Source organism: Trachemys scripta, chromosome 4 (assembly GCF_013100865.1).
Source record: "Trachemys scripta elegans isolate TJP31775 chromosome 4, CAS_Tse_1.0, whole genome shotgun sequence".
NCBI classification, from domain to species: domain Eukaryota; kingdom Metazoa; phylum Chordata; order Testudines; family Emydidae; genus Trachemys; species Trachemys scripta.
In genome coordinates, this window is record NC_048301.1 from 33,157,114 (window position 1) to 33,175,459 (window position 18,346).

An 18,346-nucleotide genomic window follows, 5' to 3' on the forward strand; every position below is an offset into this window, starting at 1 on the left:
GGCTTACAGTATAGGCTACCTAACGGGATTCCAAAACTTGTGGACTAAGGCACGGAGCGCCTGTAGTACCATGTTTGGCCCCACAGAGGGCACTATGGAGCAACCCTGCTTGCCACAACTTGGTACTTCTGTCCATTGAGGAGAGCATATGACTCTGGTTCAGTAGCAGCAGGTTCAGGCAGAAGCCCAGAACTTTTCCTGGAAGTACAAGAGGAGGCCTGGTGAACTACAGAGCTGCAACAAGCTGTGCCCCTTGAGCTACTGCAGCAGCAATTCCCAGAGGCTATGCTCAAGCAGAAAAATGGTCAGTCCTATTCCAAAGTGTTGCCGTCGGGGCCAGGCACAGCCCTTTGCAGATTGGGACCCACTGATGATCCAGCAGAGGAATGTTAGAATGGGATTCCTAAGTCTCCTATCAGATTTTGGAGGGGTGTGTGTTTCCCCTGTTCTCCCAAGTCTGCCCCCTTTTCCCCCATTCGCATAGCCAAGGTTGGCAATGTCCTGAGAAAAATTACTTTAGGACAGGGTGCTGGTAAATACAGATTTTAAACCAGGAAATTGGGGAAAATAAAATTATGATTAGAATATACAAATGAAAATTACTGAAAAATATTTAACAATTTGATAAAAGTTTTGCAGTAATTAATTAAAGGAACTAAAATAAAACGAAGAAAGAGCCTCAACCTAAAGCTGTATGTTGTTGCTTTGCCTACCTCAAACAGAAACTGAAACTTCTCAATCTGGGAATTCCCCTTCTTTATTTAGCAATGAATATTATATATTTGTTTAGCAAAGAAAAAGAATTCCCAGATTCAGATGTTTCAGGTTCTGTTTGAGGTAAACTGCCTAACTGTCTAGTCCAGTACTCTGTCTTTTGAGCTGGCTGGCTGGAGTGCAATTGCTTACAACTAAACTTGGTGAGTACAGTGACTCAAGTCAGAATATTTCAGCGTGAGCAAAGTTGGAAGACCACTTGACCCAATTCATGGCTATTTTGAGAAAATTCATGAAGATGGCAAAGAGAGTTTAGATGCAGAAATTGCAAAGGAAAAATAAGCGGGATGGCAGATCATATGAGAAAACATTTTGCAAAATGCAGTGGAAAAAACAAAGACATCAAAACTACTGACTTTGGCTAAGTGAGTATTAGACTCAAACTCTGAGGATGAAGGTACTGATAATACTGCATTGTCATTGCCAAGTACATCAAAAGAAAGACCGATCCAGTTCAGCCAAAGACAATGAGGAGGGAAGTACCACAGTTTTTCAACCAAGTTTGTAATAAAAACAATTCCAGAACTGAAACAAAAGATAGACTTGAAAATTGCAGATTTTTTTTATGTCTGTAATATTCCCTTTTCTGTTATTGAACATCCAACTTTTCATGCAATGATCAGCTGCAGAAAGCTAGGCTACAAATCACCCGACTGAAAGCAGGTAGCAGGTGAACTATTAGATGCAGGTACTGATGGCTTGAGCATGGAAGCACACAACAAATTACATGGAAAAGCAGGTACATTAATACAAGATGAGAAAAAGATGCAAAGTATGAGAAATGATTTGACACAAGATGCTGACGCTTTGATTGCATAGAGATATGCATCACATTAGCTAAATCTGCTTGGACAAGTACTTTGATGAAACACATAGATTTATAAGCCTAGAGCCTGGTTAAAAGAATGCCAAGGGTCTGTAAAACCCCAAATCCCTGGTGACAACAATGGTACAGACAAATAATATATGAGGAAACATATGTTAAAAATTGGTCACATTATCTCTGGATTATGAGTGATCATGAGGCAGAACTTGAAGATAAAGTGATCAGTATAATTAATAATCTAGGTATTTACCAAGAAGCAAAGAATTTGGTCCGTTAGTTGAAACCAGTTGGTGTGGCACTTCACAAACTCCAAAGAGATACACCGACAGTGAGAGTTGCATGTAAAGTATGGTTGGATCTACTGATAAATGAAGATCTTGCACCCACAAAGCAAAAGTACAAAAGAGATTTAATGAGGCAATTACTCCTGTGTCAACCTCCTTAAGTCAAAATACGCAAGAAAGAAATTGTCATCTGAATAAGAAGAAATTGCAAGGCTGTGGTTGCTCAACAAAAATCCCAACTTTCTGCCATATTTACTTTCATTTAAGTAGAACAAACTCTGTATCCAAAATCAATGTTTTCATCTGCCATCAAGGGAAAAGTTTCCCTTATAAAATGTTGGAAAAATCTGAAGAATGCTGATATTCCATCTGACTTTATAGAATTAGTGGTGCAATTGCATCAGTGTCCAGGAAGTTCAGCAAGAATAGAATGAATCTTTTCAAACTTTGGATGCATCCATTCAAAACTGAGGAATAGGTTCCATCTGTCCACTACATCAAAGTCAGTGTTCTGCTATAGAATGCTGTGTGGCAAGATGGACCTGGAATGATGTCAGATTTTGGGGTTCAACCCAGACCAGTAAGAGGTTATGTCACCACTTGTCCTCTAACCTTGAGTGCCTTAAAATGCTATGCTTCTGTAGCTCCCTGTCTGGACACTCCCAGACAGCATACAAGCATGCACTGTGTGTCTCTGTGTCAAACAGCTCTGGTTCAGCAATTCTGACTCCAGCAGCCGCTTATTACACGACAGACATATTCTGGTCTCCAGCAGCCTTGGTTATTACTAACTAAGTGACCCCAACACATTCCCAGTCCTGAATTTTCCCCAAACCATCTGCCCTGAAATGTCCAGCTCTCTCCAGGAACGTTCAAAGGAGTAATAAGGCCTGTTGCTCTTTTAAAGAGACAGAAGCACCATGGCGTTAATAATCACTTCAAACTTGGTTAATTTAGAATAAAAGTAAAACAAGTTTATTTAATCAAAAATAGAGAGGTTTTAAGTGAGTTCAAGCACAAGGGACAAAGACAAATTGGTTGCAAGCAAATAAAAGTAAAATACATTTTTTAGTGGCTAAGACTTGACTCAACAATCTACAGCGTTGGGTTCAAGGTAGATTTCTTACCAATCTTTTTCTTTTTATCCATGGCTGACTTTCTTTAAGTCAGGAACTTCTACAGAAGTACAAGGGGCTGCAGGTGAAAGATCTTTGCCTATGCAGGTTTTTCACTTATATTCGATTCCCACAGACTTCAACTCCCTTGGTTGAAGGATCCATCTTGCTCAGATTTCAAGAGCTCTGACCCCTTGTGCTGTCCACTGATGGATCCCAAGATAGCCTCTTCTCTCTCCTTATATCTTCTTAAACTCACTATTTTGTCCCCAGACTCGATGACCTCATGCTTTTCTTCCCTTCCTGTGGGAGAAAACCTGTTTCTCTCCCTGTTTTTCATTGACTTTAAAGCATAATATTATTGAGTATCCATAATTCTTCATATAGTATTAATATGTACATTTCACAGTTATATTAATCACCAATGTGTCATTAGCTTTCATAAAAGATCATACTTGATGCACTTTTATAATACAGTAGTATTGTATACTATCAGGTGATTCAATTACTTATCATTGGAGGTTCAGACCCGCTAAGAGACTATTTCCCCCACTTGCTAGGTTGATTACTCTGTTTAGCTTGTATGTAAATATACTTTAATTGTCTCTGCCTGAGGACCAGGCTGGTCAGACAAACAAATACATGATCCTTTGTCTAGGGCAGACTGTTTTTAGGCATTGTTTCTCAAACACATTTTCAGAACATAATTCTAGCACATATCTTATTTGTGCACATCTCCTACATATATCAAACAAGATTATTAATGATCAGTGAGATACTAGTTTTCCAGCAATATATTGCATTCCACCTTTTGGGTGTATATCATGAAAACAATGTGTTAGGTGTAGTGAATATGTCAGGCCTGACGAGTTGCTGACACAAAGTCGTGAACCACCAATGGGCCTCTGTGTCACAACTGGCAGATTGCAACTCTTCATGCTTCTGATTGCTTAACACTTCATTCTTACGGCTCTGGGGTATTATCATTTTCATGTAATCAAATTTTTTTACTTTTGTATATATGATATTGAAAAATTAAATGAGTCATAACATGTATAACTTCCTTAAGAAAGTTCCAAACTGAAACGTATACAGACCTTCCAATGTTCAGTATTGTAATTACGTATATTAGTATTACCTCCACTGCAGTTTTATTTTTTATTTGTACAACCCTAAATTAATCTCCTAATCTATTGTTTTATCTAACCACAATTCAAATATGTAACTGAAACTAAATGTAATGTGGTGTGCATTAATTAAACAGTTTTAAAAATAGAAAATTCCTTAAACTGGGACTAACTAGTTTTTGCTGGGGTGGCAAAAAACATGATTTACCTGGTAAAAACCACCTCTGGTAAATACCATGCTATCCTTGCCCATAACATGGCCCTCCACAATTTGTCCCTGTTCTCCCTCCTTCTGTACCCCTATAGCCTGTCCCTGCTCTGTCCATTCCAGCCCACCCCTGTCCTTCTCTCTCCCTCTTCACTACTTTGCATTTAAGCTTGTCAATCTGCTTTTCCTCCTTCTGCGTGGACACCAGAAGGGGGCATTGAGAGAACAGAAGTCTGTCTGTTCTCTGAGTAGCAGCCGTGTTAGTCTGTATCCGCAAAAAGAAGAACAGGAGTACTTGTGGCACCTTAAATTTGTTAGTCTCTAAGGTGCCACAAGTACTCCTGTTCTTCTTTTTGCCTGTTCTCTGTTTCGGTGCCTGGCACCATAGTGGCCCTAGCTATGTCTGCAGCTCTGGGATGGTGTGTTCTCAGTCCAGTCAGCATATAAGAGCTGTGTGTGGATGGAGCATGTTCCGTGCAGGTGGAATCATTGGAGAATATTACCAACTTCTAACAAATCTGTATAAACTGAGATTTTTTCAGAGATGTATAAATTTGGTCATATTTGGTAGATTTTCAAGTTCCTGCTCAAAATCATGGAGGCACTAGGGTTTCTCAATGAAAAGTTTGTAAGGGTTTTTTTTTAACAGGGGCCAAACAACATATTTTCCCCTACCTTTGTTCTTGGAAATGGCTGAACCATTTTTGCTGAATCTGTAAATAAATAAATAAATAAAAAATCAGCCTGAGGCAGATACCTGCTATGAAAAATTTCAGCCAAAAAGTTTGGCAAAATTATATGCAATTGAAAACTAGATCTTATAATAGAAAGTATTAAGCAATGTTGACTATAGACGTTGCCATCAGTGCTGCCTATAATAAAAAGAATGTTAAAAAATATAGTTTTACTGTACAATTTTCAACTCAGTCTGAGCTATATGTGAGTTCTGGTCATTTTTTTTGATAATTTTAGCTCCAAATTTATTAAAGGAAAAAGGAGTGAATTATTAAAAATATGCCTTTGCATTTATTTTTAGGTGGAAAAGAAGTAACAAATAAAGAAGAATTAAAAGGCGTCCAATGGGCTTCATGGACATGTGTTTATGGCCTTGAAGTTAATGGAATCTGGCCCAAATATTCAGATATCAATGATATCAATTCTGTAGATGGAAATTTTAATGGTCAAGTTTTGGTTACAGCTGATGACTATGGAATAGTCAAACTATTCCGGTATCCTTGTTTAAGAAAAGGTAATATCTTTGTTTGACATAAATTATTAATGAATATTTATAAAGGTTTGGGGAAAGTAGAAAGGTCTTAAAAGTTATTTAAATGGCAAAGCTTTAGAATGTTAAAGTACAACTGTGGAAAATAGTAATGATTTGATTAAATGAACATGTAATAGTGACTTACAGAATTTATGATCCATGTTTTTGTGTGTACTTTGGATAAGATAGTGATTTATATCACCACAGGTTTTATATGGCAGTAGTACACAGTTTCTAGAAATTTTAGTAGAAGAACAAATGCACTATGGGCATTCCTTTATAATTGTTTGTTTTATCATGATTGCTGATCTGTCATGTTTCGTGCTATGGATGAAATTGTGTAATTATGGAAAGTAAGAATAAAAGACCTTTGTGCAAAGAATCTCTGAGGGCTCTAAAAAGTGAAGGAATTCACCCCCACACATGCACTCAGTGAAGCACAGTGTCAGCACACCTGATCCCATGAGCTGCAGAAGTGTCTGCTGTGGTCTCACTCCATTCATATGCAGATCTAGGTTAGTGGATATTGGTCATTTTTATTCCAAGTAGGCATTCCCCCTTTTCAAGTGCTTAGTGGCAGACTGGATCATTGGCTCTGGTTTAGGGACTAGGACCATCCTTTAGGAGGAACTCCCAGAGGTGTTCGCCTCCAAACTTGCAGAGGCAGTAGACCTTCAGACTGCCCAGGGCCCTCACAGGAAACACCCTTGCCCCAGGATGAAGCCTAGATGGCAGATACATTTTCCCCAGAGCCATTTTGGAGCCATTTTACCCAGAGAAACATTTAAAGAGGTAGTGTCCATTTATTGAGCACAAGTCCTGGGGCTTCTGAGCATAAAAGCAGTGCCAATAGAGGGACAGTTCCTTGTGAAAGGAAGAAAAGCCCCAGTTAAATTCTTGATCAATCGGTTCATCAGCCCACACAGAGAGCACGCCAATCACAACACATCATTCGTGTTGTTCTAGACAGTTCTTCGACCAACTGCTGACCAGGCTGTCCGTGGCACTGGACATCCAATTGGCATAGCGCACTGTGGCCTAGAACCCCTGAGCGATCTGCCAGCCTCAGCTTCCCAAGAAACTGAGATTACTGGTGCGTGCCACAGCACCCCAGGTCCCAGTTAAATTATGCAAATTGAAAGTTCATGACTTTGGCTTCTCTCTGGTTCTAATCCTAGAAGTTCCTCTATATTGCCACCTTGTTTGACGAAGGGAAACTGTCTGATTGTGATTGTGTGATCCTAGACGAGGAGCCTCAGCAGAGGTTCCCTCTTCACTGTCATGCTAAGAAAAGTTCTAGCAGCCCTGGAGATGCTGCTGGATCAACCCCAGGAGCAGGGCCCATTGATAAAATCCAGGGAGTGTCTGAGAAGTATTTCCTAGCTAGCATAAATCAGGAGCTTTGTGTTCCTCTACAACCTACTTCTGAGGACTTGATTAAGGCAGAGTGGGAGTTTACCGTCAAGGAGAAGTTTCGTAGCTGGCAAACACAACAATTCTAAACACCTCTAAAGACAAAAAGGACTTTGGCAGTCTTGCCAAAGTTGGTGCAGCCTCAACTTGAGTCATAGACTCTGGCCCACAGCCAACAGTTTAATCTTCCTCCAAGCATAAGGGAAAGAGGGACATACACAGTACACATTGACATTCCCAGAAAGAAAATTTTCATATAAGGCTCAGTTTTCCAATGCCTTCCACTGCCAAATATGCCTCAGATATTAAAAAAGGTGCAAGCTTTTCCTATGGCCGTGTATATACTGTCAGGTCATCTGTTTCCAGCTGCTTCAGGTCCTGCTATTCCTTATTCTGAGCAGCTGACCCCTGTTCAGCCAGGACTAAGCATCAGGGAATATGAGGTTAAATACACCTCTACCCCGATATAACGCGACCCGAGATAACACGAATTTGGATATAACGCGGTAAAGCAGTGCTCCGGGGGGGCAGGGCTGCACACTCCGCTGGATCAAAGCAAGTTCAATATAACGCGGTTTCACCTATAACGCGATAAGATTTTTTGGCTTCCGAGGACAGCGTTATATCGGGGTAGAGGTGTAATTCAAAACTCCTTCCTTAGGTGAAATGGGCCTCCCCTTCCCTCTCCCTCTCTTCCAGTGCTCCTACAGAAGGTGATGAAATAGCTGACTTTTTCATTAGGGAGACATGCAGGGAACATGTCTCCAGGCACTGTAACTGTGGTCTCCCTCATAATACTCCCTCCCTCTTCCAGCCCTTACCCCTCTCTAAGGGATTTGGGCCAGAAGTCAGCAAAGATGATTTATCTATTTTTCCCAGTTAGGGCACTCAACTGGGATGTGGGAGAGACAGGTTCCAGTCCCTGGTCTGAATCAGGGAAAACAGAGAGTTGAACATGGGTCTCTCACATCCCTAGTGAGTACTCTAACCAGTAGGTCATTGATTATTCATGGGTGAGTGGGTTTTTCAACAAAAAACTTCTAAAGACTCAGCTTTGTCCTGGTCAGGAATTGGAAAAAAATTGAAATCTCAAACATTTTAATGGGAGTGGAAAAGCTTTTTTTGGTTGGCTCTACTTCTTGCTCAGCCCTACTACTAAGGGTAAGGGAAAATCTCAGATGAAATTTCTGAAGCTGAAGCTCAGAGCAAGCTACCTCATACTCTCAAATGAAGTCCCCAAAATGAGGTGTGTGTATGTATTGTAGGGGGAGGGGGAAGTCTTTGCAAACTCATATGTTTAACAAAAAAGAGTTGTTGCTGCTTCACAGTTATTCAAAAAGCTCTATTCCAGAAACCATCCAGGTTGAGCAAGAAAAGTGCTCTAAGTCTCAAAGATTTGTTGTATCTTAAAACCTGTGATACCATGATCATATGACATAGCCCCTGAAATGCACTTTAGCATTTGAGGAGGTAGAGTCTTCATAATATTTAAGATTAGCCTCGCGACTAGACTAAATCCTAGCTTTTGAAAGAGCAGAGAAATAATGTCCTATGGTTAAGGCTAAGTTTTTGTCATGGATATTTTTAGTAAAAGTCATGGACAGGTCACAGGCAATAAACAAAACTTCATGGAAGCCCATGACCTGTCCCTGACTTTCACTTAAAATATCCCTGACAAAAGGGGTAGGAGGGTTCACCACCCACTGCTGCTGGGGGCTCCCATGTCCCACACCGCTGCGGTGCGTGGGAGCTCTGGGGTCCCCCTGCCCGGGGGCTGGGCTGCTGCAGGGTCCCCTCACCCCTGGACAGCTGGGAGCTTCAGGGTTCCCCAGCTGCTGGCTGCGGCTGGGCAGCTGTGGGGAGTTGCCCAGTTGCCCGCGGCAGTTGGGCAGCCACAGGTGTGCCCCGCCCCTGCTGTACAACTGCAGGACAGCTGCAGGGTCCGCCAGTCCCCCCACTGCAGCTGGGCAACTGCTGGTGTTCCCCGCCCCTGCTGTGGCTGGACAGCTGCAGGGTCCATCAGTCCCCCCACTGTGGCTGGGCAGCTGCGGAGAGTCCCCCCCGTTGCCCGCCGCAGCTGGACAGTTGTGAGGAGTCCCCCCACCAGGGCAGGGGCTGGGAGCTGCGGGAGCAGGGCTGGCTGGGAGCTCCAGTCCCGGGGCAGAAAATGTCATGGAGGTCTACGGAAGTCATGGATTCCGTGACCTTGGTGACATAATGGTAGCCTTACCTATGGTTCGATCATGTAAGAAATCTGTATCAAAAGGAATCAAATTTTTTTACTACTTTTGAATTTTTTAGATACTGTAGGATGATTTGAGTCCTTTAATTTATCCATGAAATACAACTTAATGATCTGGGGATACTTGAGAAACAGATAACTGATCCTAGAGCCCTAGATACATCCTCAGAATCCTCATGTAAATCTGCACTTACTTTACAATCAACTAGTTCTTTAAGGGTCACATACTCTCTGATGTTTTTTAATTCAAGCTATAACCAGAGCCGTCCCTTGGGTACAGCGAATTGGGGCAACCGCTCTGGCCCTGCACTTTGAGGGGCCCTGCAGGCTAGTGCGATTGGCCGGCGTGGTCGGTCCCAGAAGTGACGGGTTGGTCACTTCCGTCCTAGGTCCTGGGCCCCCCTCAGGATGGCCCTGGCTTTAACAGTGTGACCTACCTAATGGGCTTGAAGACACACATTAGGCAAGTTCATATAACCTTTGTGCTATTATAGAAATAAAATTTTATAATGAGTTTGTGCCACTCAACAATGGCATGAATATCTAATGCTATTTTGCCTTATTCCCTTTTGCAAACACAGTTTAAGAAGTCCTTCAGATTTTTTTTTTTGATAGCCTTAAGGCTTTTGCTAGTTGCTAAGTGAGATGAACCAAAAACCCTGTCCTAAGAAGAATTTTCAGAAAAATCTAAAAGAAACCAGCTTCCTCCTTCTTTTAAGCAGTTTTGAGCATGACTAATTAAACGGCAAATGAACCTGCTGAATAGAAAGAATGAGAATGCCTGCAATGAGTTCTGTGAAGCCAATTTCCTTTTGACATATATCTGAATTTTGAGTTTGTTATGCAGGATTTGGTAACAGAGCTAACCAGATGTAATAGTAGTGATGAGTATGCCTGGCAAGAATTGCTTAACACTTAAAGCTCTTCAATGGGAAAAGTGGGAGCTGGCACTCTAAGCTTTCAGAGAGCCCAGTGAGGGGACCCCAATTAAATATGTGTAAATAAAAATTAAAATGCCACCCTGTGATGGCAGGGAAAGTGATTCTAATGTAGTAAACTTCATGAAAGCCTAGCATGTCCCTCCTTCCTTTCTGCCTCTGCTTTTTCATCTGTTATTAACTGGTGCATAAAAGTAAAATTAGGCAGATTAGAGGCTGGGAATGGTATCATAATTTTGTGACTCTTTATCGATCCATCTTCCTGTTACAAAGCAGAGCAAATGGAATTCTAGTTATCCAGATTGGTGGCATCTAGTGAGCAGAATATTTTTTTTACTTAAAGCTTAATGGTTATTTTTTCACACCTTGTATAGAAATGTTCCCTGTTTTTAAATCATTGTGCTTTTGAAAGATTTATTCTGAATACACTGAAAATGCTTTATTCCCCTTTTCCCCCCGCCCTTGTTCTAGGAGCGAAGTTTAAAAAATATCTTGGGCATTCAGCTCATGTGACAAATGTCAGATGGTCACATGATCATCAGTGGGTTGTTTCTATTGGTGGAGCTGATCATTCTGTCTTCCAGTGGAAATTCATTCCTGAACGGAAGCTGAAGGATGCTATTCACATAGCACCCCAAGGTGAGAGCGCATAACATTCTTTTATGTTTAAAAAAAACAGTGAAAAAGATTAATATAAGTATCAAAATAATTTATACATATTCAGAATTATTTAACCTTATGCATTGATCATCCGTAAAATTTTGCAGTTGCCTGAGGTAGCTAATAACATAACCCCAATATTTGTTGATACTTCCTATTATAAGTATAGAGAGATTTGGCAAATATACTCATCACTTTCCTCATGTCCTGTAAGTGCAAAGACAATATTGAAGAGTTTTAAGCATCACCACTATAAACATACCAGTGTTGTAATAGGGTTGCAAGGTGTCCGTTTTTCGATCGGAAAGTCCAGTCGAAAAGGGAGCCTGGCAGTGTCCAGTCAACACTGCTGACTGGACACTAAAAGCCCGATTACCTGCAGTACCCAGTCTCCACCACCGGGAGGTGAGAAAAAGCAGCAGCTGTTGTTGGAATCTGGAGGAGCAGCGGAGCACTCTGGAATGGCTCCAACAGAGAGAGGTATTAGCGGCTCTCCCATCCTGCGCCGAGAGTGGCTCTCCCTGCCCTGTCCTGCCCCACTCACCTCTCCACCCCAGAGCATGGCTCTCCCTGCTCTGTCCTGGCCCACTCACCCCTCCACCCCCAGAGTGTGGCTCTCCCTTCCCTGTCCAGCCCCGGTTACCCTCCCACCCCCAAAGCGCAGCTCTCCCTTACTGGCCCTGCCCCACTCACCTCTCTACCCCCGGGGCATGGCTCTCCCTCCCCTGTCCTGCCCCACTCACCTCTCCACCCCTGGAGCGTAGCTCTCCCTCCCCCGTCCTGCCCCACTCACCTCTCCACACCGGAGCCTGGCTCTCCATTCCCCGCCCTACCGTGGTCACCCCCCGGAGCCTGGCTCTCTCTCCGGTGTCCTGCCCCTGTCACCCCTTGAGCCCTCTTAGCTGGCAAGGGGAGGGCAGTGGAGAGAGCAGTGAATGACAGTGGGGGGGGGGAGAAAAAGGAGCAGGGGCTGGGGCCTCAAGAGGAAGAGGTGGAGCAAGTGGCAGGGCCTCTGGAGAAGAGGCCGAACAGGAAGTGGGGTAGATTCCAGTGCTCAGTGTCCGGTTTTCACAAATTAGAAAGCTGGCCACCATATTTGCAAATGAATTATTTTAGTTACTTGAGGAAATGTGTAATAATATGCTTTCATTGAGTATGTAATCAGTGAAGTAAGATTTAACATGCATCGATTTAATTATTTAAATTCTAAAGCATTAACTCGTGTGTTTGAGATTTCTCAATCAAGGCTCTCAGTTTAGAACAGAAGCAAGCTATGGGCCCTTCAAGTATCCCATCTCTAACTTGCATAATTAGTGTTAAAGATCAGATTTAGGCCTCAATCCTGCAAAGATACATGTGCTTAACTTTACTCACAGTCCATAAAGTAAAACATGTGCCTAAGTCCTTGCAGGACTGGAGCATTATTTATCTATGTCAACATTAATGCACTATATCAATGACTTTTATTTAACAGTTTTACAAGGGGTTTCTTTATATATCTATAAACTAGGCTAAATGGGACATGTCGAGAATTGAGTTGTAGTCTGGAGATGAGAACTTTTTTGTCCTAAAAGCATGTTTAATTAATTATTTTGCAAACAAATATAATATGGTATTGTATATAGTGTATGATCTTGATACAAATAATGTATTTCCAAAAAATCATTCTTTTAATTATATCAGGCTTTTATTTAAATTGCCTTGTTTTAATACATTCTTATTTTGTAGTGGTATGCTGAAAAAGTGGATGTTTTATACTTACTCTTTTAATTAGAATTTCATAATTGTTTAGTAACATTTTTTTTGAGAATATTCAGTAAAGTTTTAGATCTAGCTGATCTCATTCCCACTTCTTATTGCTCAGGGCACATACAGAGGACAATTTTTTCTGTCTCTCTCTCCCAACCGCTCATAGACCTGTCAGTTAATCTTCTAATAAATATTTTATAGTTCATGGTCTGAATCCCACAAACATTTATGCCCATGCTTATCATTACATATATGAATAGTCCCATTAAAGTCAATATCAGAGTATCTTAATTTTAAAGAGTTTTTGTTTTAAATTTTCAAAAATTACTACTGATTTGGGGCAACTCGTTTCTGGGTGCTCAACTTGAGACCTTCAAAGGTTGCCTGAATTTCAAAGGGTAAGTGTTCAGTGATTATGAAAATTAGGCTTCTTTAAGGTGTCTCAAGACAGGAGCCTACAAGTTGAGGTACCCAAAATCAGCACTCACTTTTGAAAATGTAGGCCTTTATACTTAAGACTAAAAGGTAATCGTGGGTAGGAAAAAGTTGCTATTTGGAAGGGTATCATGGCAAAACAATTGTAGTACACTGTTTTTTCCTCTAGAAATTTGTCCAATTCAAATAAAATACCTTCGTAATAGTGACACTGAAATAAATCAGTTTTTAAAAATCAGTATTTAATATTAGTTCATTCAATTTTAATCTGAAATTGCAATAGCACAAATTTTCAAATTAGATTGAGGCTATGCACAACTTATTTAATATTTTTTTTTAGTCAGGAGATTTAAATAATAATAATTAATAATAATAGTGCTCTCTTACATAACACTTTTCATCAGCAGATCTCAATTAAAATCCATTATTTAAATTGCCTTGATTTAAATCGTTCCACCTTGTCAAATAATGCTTATACAATAAAACTGTTAATTAAAACTATGCACAAAATGTATGCCATTCTGCATGATTACATTTAGTAAGATGATTTTTATATGAAAGGAGAGCTCAGTTTAAGCTACTTGATAGTCTCTTGCTTTCTGTGGCTGAAAATGTGCTTTTTGAGCAATTCTAGATTCATCCTTCTCATATATATTTCCCTGTGCCTTAGCAGTGTGATTTTGAGTATGGTTTTAGTATGGAGGCAGTATTTTCTGACTGATTAGCTCTTTCTGTCAGTGGGCAGAAATAAAATATTCATGTTGGTTTTGTTGGCTTTAATGGCAATTTTAGATTCTATTGATTGTTTACTTTCTCAGAGAAATCCAAAAAAGGAGTGATGAATATTTCCTCTTTTTTCCTCACATTCTCACAACTGAGGCCCCTACAAGGTTGCAATTAATTACCCATCCTATTCAGTATGTATGTACAGCTGTTAGGAAAGACAAATTATATGCTTTTCTGGCAGTGCCACCAATAATCAGATGACTTAAATGTGCATTTGATCAAACTCCATCTGGTGGAGCCTGTCAGGCCTTCCCTGCCCCCCTGCTAGAGGCATCACCCTGGATACTTCCTTGCTCACGCTGGGCTATCAACAAGGCACAGTCCTCCAGAGGTTTGCAGGGCTAAGAGGGGACACTGACCAATCAAGAGCCAGCAGGCCAGTTAAGAAGGCTTGTTTGCTAATACTCAGGATCAGAACTGGGTGAGACTGGAACAGATGAGATTTTCAGTGCTAGCCCAGAACCCCAGGGCCAGGTCAGGGTCTTGCCTTCTAGCACTGCAACTAAGTGCTTGCCTTTGAGGTTTCATTTGTTTATTTAAAGGTGCAGACAGATTCTGAATTTGCTATTATTTAACTCCAAGCTTATGGCACAGGCCGCTCTGTTCCAAACACGCGGCCCTAACTTGTGGACTAAGGAAAGGGACACCTGCAATACTACATTTGACCCCGCAGGCGGCAATATGGGGCAGCCCCCACCTGTGACACTCTGATACTGAGATCTTTGTGCTTTTACAATACCTCATGGAAATGAGAATGGATGTGAGTGAATTGATTAGAGCTCATTTGCAGTAAGACAGAAGTGAATCTAATAATATGGGGAAGGCTCTAATGACATGAACAGTTGCAAATGTAACATTAGTCTTCACCAATGTGTTTCAGAATCTCAGGCACGTATCACCAGTTCTCTGTAGTATGTATATGTCTACATTTGTGTGTAATTCACGTTCTTTGTTATGATCCCTCAATGATCTAAGATCCATTTATGTGAAAGGGGCTTTCTGCTCCTGAACCACCATTGAAGTTAAAATCTGTTGGGTCATTCTCACTGTTGGCTCCAGAATTTAAACTTTACATATCTGGTAACAAGACATTGTCAGTGGAGGACCCATGCCTCTGGAATCTGCTCCCAAAAGTAAATATGATACACTGGGTCCAATATTCAAAGGTGAATAAACTTGTATCTACAAAAACCTGCTTTTGTGCATACATATTATAGAAACAGAGAAATGTAGGCTGGAAGGGACCACAAGAGGTCATCAGTAGGGGAAGCTAAGGTACAGACACATCTTGCCCAGGTTCACTTAGCAGCTCATTCACAGAGCCAAGAATGGAATCCAGGTCTTCCAGTCGAGTGCCCTGTCCACTGGACCACGCTGCCTGTGAAGTGAGTTTAATACGTGAAGCCTAGCTCTCAAAAAGGAAGAAAAAAGCAAGCAGTCCAAATTTGAAAGTACTGTTGTATTAAGAGAACTGATGATAATTTCAGATGATCTTATCATGGTTTAGTAGCTCATGTTGTAGTAAATATCAGGAGTCAGGCATAAGCTAGAAGTGTTGCAGTATTTTTCTGCACCATATACTATTTTAATTAATTGTTTCCATCTACGTTTTGGTTTTCTTGATCACAGAAAGTCTGGTTGATTCTAACAGTGATGAATCAGATTCAGATCAATCTGATGTTCCAGAGCTAGACTCTGAAATTGAACAAGAGACTCAGATCACATACCGTCGACAGGTAAGACTTGAGTTTTAATGGCACAGGGACAAATCCTGAAATATTTCCCAAAGGTTTACTTGGTCCTTTCTCAAGAAAAGTGCTGAAGTCAATGGGAGTTTTATCCAAGTAAGGACTGAATAGAAATTGAGCAAGGATGTTAGGATTTGGCCCATTGCCAGTAGCTGACACATTCAAAAACAACAGAAACTCAGTGACTGGATGTATTCACAACACTTCATATCATGCTGTATTGTTTGTAATTTAAAAACAAATTGTATGCCCAGTTGGCTACAGTCATTGCAAATGTTTGCAGTAATGTCAATGTGCCATTCTGAAACTGAGCTGATCTATAGGTTTATTTCTTAGATACTTGTTCTTCCTGAAAACATATTTGTTTATATGTATGTGTTCTCTTTCATAAAGGTTTACAAAGAAGATCTACCTCAGCTTAAAGAGCAATGCAAAGAAAAACGAAAAAGTGCAGCTTCTAAAAGAAGAGAGAGAGCTCCAGGGAAAAGTATAAGATTACACTTTGTCCATGGGTATGAAAAATTGAGTTTTCTCTAAAAGCAGACTGGAAAGATTCATTTTCTGTTATAAAGTTGTGGCAACAAATATAGAAATGTAAGATTTAAATATGTGATGAACCAAGTGAAAATTATTAAGATCAGATTCTGTATTTTAGACACTTTTTACAGCCACACAAGTCTTTAAACTAAATGTATATACCGCAGTGGTTTTGTTGCCCAGCTAGATTACACCATGAAATTCCTACTGGTAACTCAGTTGGTGTGTCATTATTTTATAGTGCTTTCCAAATATAAGACTTGAATGTCACCATATTTTTTTGCTTCTGGGAATGAATCTCTCTTTCTCTGGCTTTACCAGTGACTCTATAGTTAAGACTGAGTTGAGTTTTCTACTTAAAGCAGGGTATCAGCCTCTTTGTTATCTAAGAAAAATATAGCATGTCCTCCCCAAAATTCAGCACATACGCTTTGAATAAATAACTAATTTTTGGAGAATTTACAAGTAAATGTATTAATTTAGGAATTTAATTCAAAATTGGCCCTTTAAGAAACTTCATACCCAGTTTCACATCTTTTTTTTTAATCTAATAAACTCAGTAACTGAATAATACTTCATACTTCTCAAATTGTTAAAACTCATTGAAGTCTTGAACCTGGGCTATATCTGAATATTTTTTCAGGATTAATAGTAATTTTCCCCATTATTTTTCATAACTGAAAGTATTTCTATTAAGAGAAGGGAAGTGGAGGGAATTAAGAAAATATTATAGTTATTACATTAGAATAATAGGCAGAAATATAACTTCCTCCCTGTATTAAACAAAACTTTGTAAAATTTTAAGGAAGTATATGGAAACCAACTAATATTGCACTTCCTACCAAACGATGACTCTGCTTTGTGAGGTTTGATAAATGCATATTACGAAGGTCATGATGATACTGTGCAAATTTTGTCAAATGAGACACTGATGCTCGCCATCCTAAATGCCACTAAACACCTTTTAGAGATTTCCTCTAGGGTTGGTTTCTGAAATGATTTTAAAAAAGCAGACTTTGGGAAATTAAGGGAATTAATCAAAGAAGTCAACTGGACTGAACAACTCAAGGACTCAAATGTGTAGGAGGCATGACATTTCTTCAAATCAGTTATTCAAAAATTATCTGAAATTGGCATCCCCAGCAAAGGAAAAAACTTGTAAGGAAAGTGGTGAACCAAGTTAGATGAATAACCACGTCAAAAAGGTTATTAGAAGTAAACAGAGACCCTGTAGAAAATGGAAAAAGGGGTTGATCTGCAAAGAAAGCTACATTGTGAAGGTTAGAAAATGTCATTGAAATTTGCTACAAGTCAAACTGAATTAGCTCTTGCCAAGGAAATTAAAATAAATATTGAGGTTTTTTTAGTTATATAAATAAAAAGAGAATAACGAAGGGTGTGGTTGGGCTGCTATGCCGGGTGGATGCGAAGGAGTTCAAAGGTAATCTAGGTATAGCCCCAAAACTAAATGAATACTTGACCTCAAGTATCAAAGGGGTAGCCGTGTTAGTCTGAATCTGTAAAAAGCAACAGAGGGTCCTGTGGCACCTTTAAGACTAACAGAAGTATTGGGAGCATAAGCTTTCGTGGGTAAGAACCTCACTTCTTCAGATGCATCTTCAGAAGTGAGGTTCTTACCCACGAAAGCTTATGCTCCCAATACTTCTGTTAGTCTTAAAGGTGCCACAGGACCCTCTGTTGCTTTTTACTTGACATCAGTTATCAATAAGGATGCTAACATGGAACATGCGCATGAAGGCAATACGGCTGAAGGAAATGAGTGCTAGAAATGAAAATCACCACATCTAAGGTGGAAGGAAAACTTAGAGCTTAATGTGCTCAAATCAGGGGAATTGGACATCTTTCATCATGGAATACAGAAAGCACTGGCAAGAAAGGGAAAAGAAGTGATCTGGGAAATTACAGTTCTGGTTATCTTATCTCAGTAGTATGCAAGGCTTTAGAACAAATTATTAAGGAAAGAATAATTAAATGAATGGTAAAGGGGATGTAATGTAACATGGATGTACCAAAGGTAGATCATGCCAGACTACCTGATTTCCATTCTTGAAAAAATAACTGATTTCTTAGATAAGGGAAATGCAGTACGTCTAATATATTTGGACTTCAGTCAAGAATTTGACATAGTACCACATAGGAAATTATTTGTTAATTTAGAGAAGATGGGGATCGGTACTAGAATTGTAAGGTGGATAAGGAACTGGCTAAGGTGAGGT

At 40.2% G+C, this 18,346-nt stretch overlaps 1 protein-coding gene across 6 annotated transcripts in view; it reads left to right on the forward strand.

Moving 5' to 3' along the window:
• The window catches only part of EML5 (EMAP like 5), a 290,414-nt gene that overhangs the window by 105,739 nt on the left and 166,329 nt on the right, over positions 1–18,346 (forward strand). For all 6 annotated transcript variants that reach the window (XM_034768124.1, XM_034768125.1, XM_034768126.1 and 3 more), the window contains 4 exons: positions 5,371–5,583; positions 10,666–10,833; positions 15,454–15,560; positions 15,966–16,084. In XM_034768124.1, coding sequence (XP_034624015.1) covers positions 5,371–5,583; positions 10,666–10,833; positions 15,454–15,560; positions 15,966–16,084 — 607 coding nt within the window. The remainder of the gene's footprint in view (positions 1–5,370; positions 5,584–10,665; positions 10,834–15,453; positions 15,561–15,965; positions 16,085–18,346) is intronic.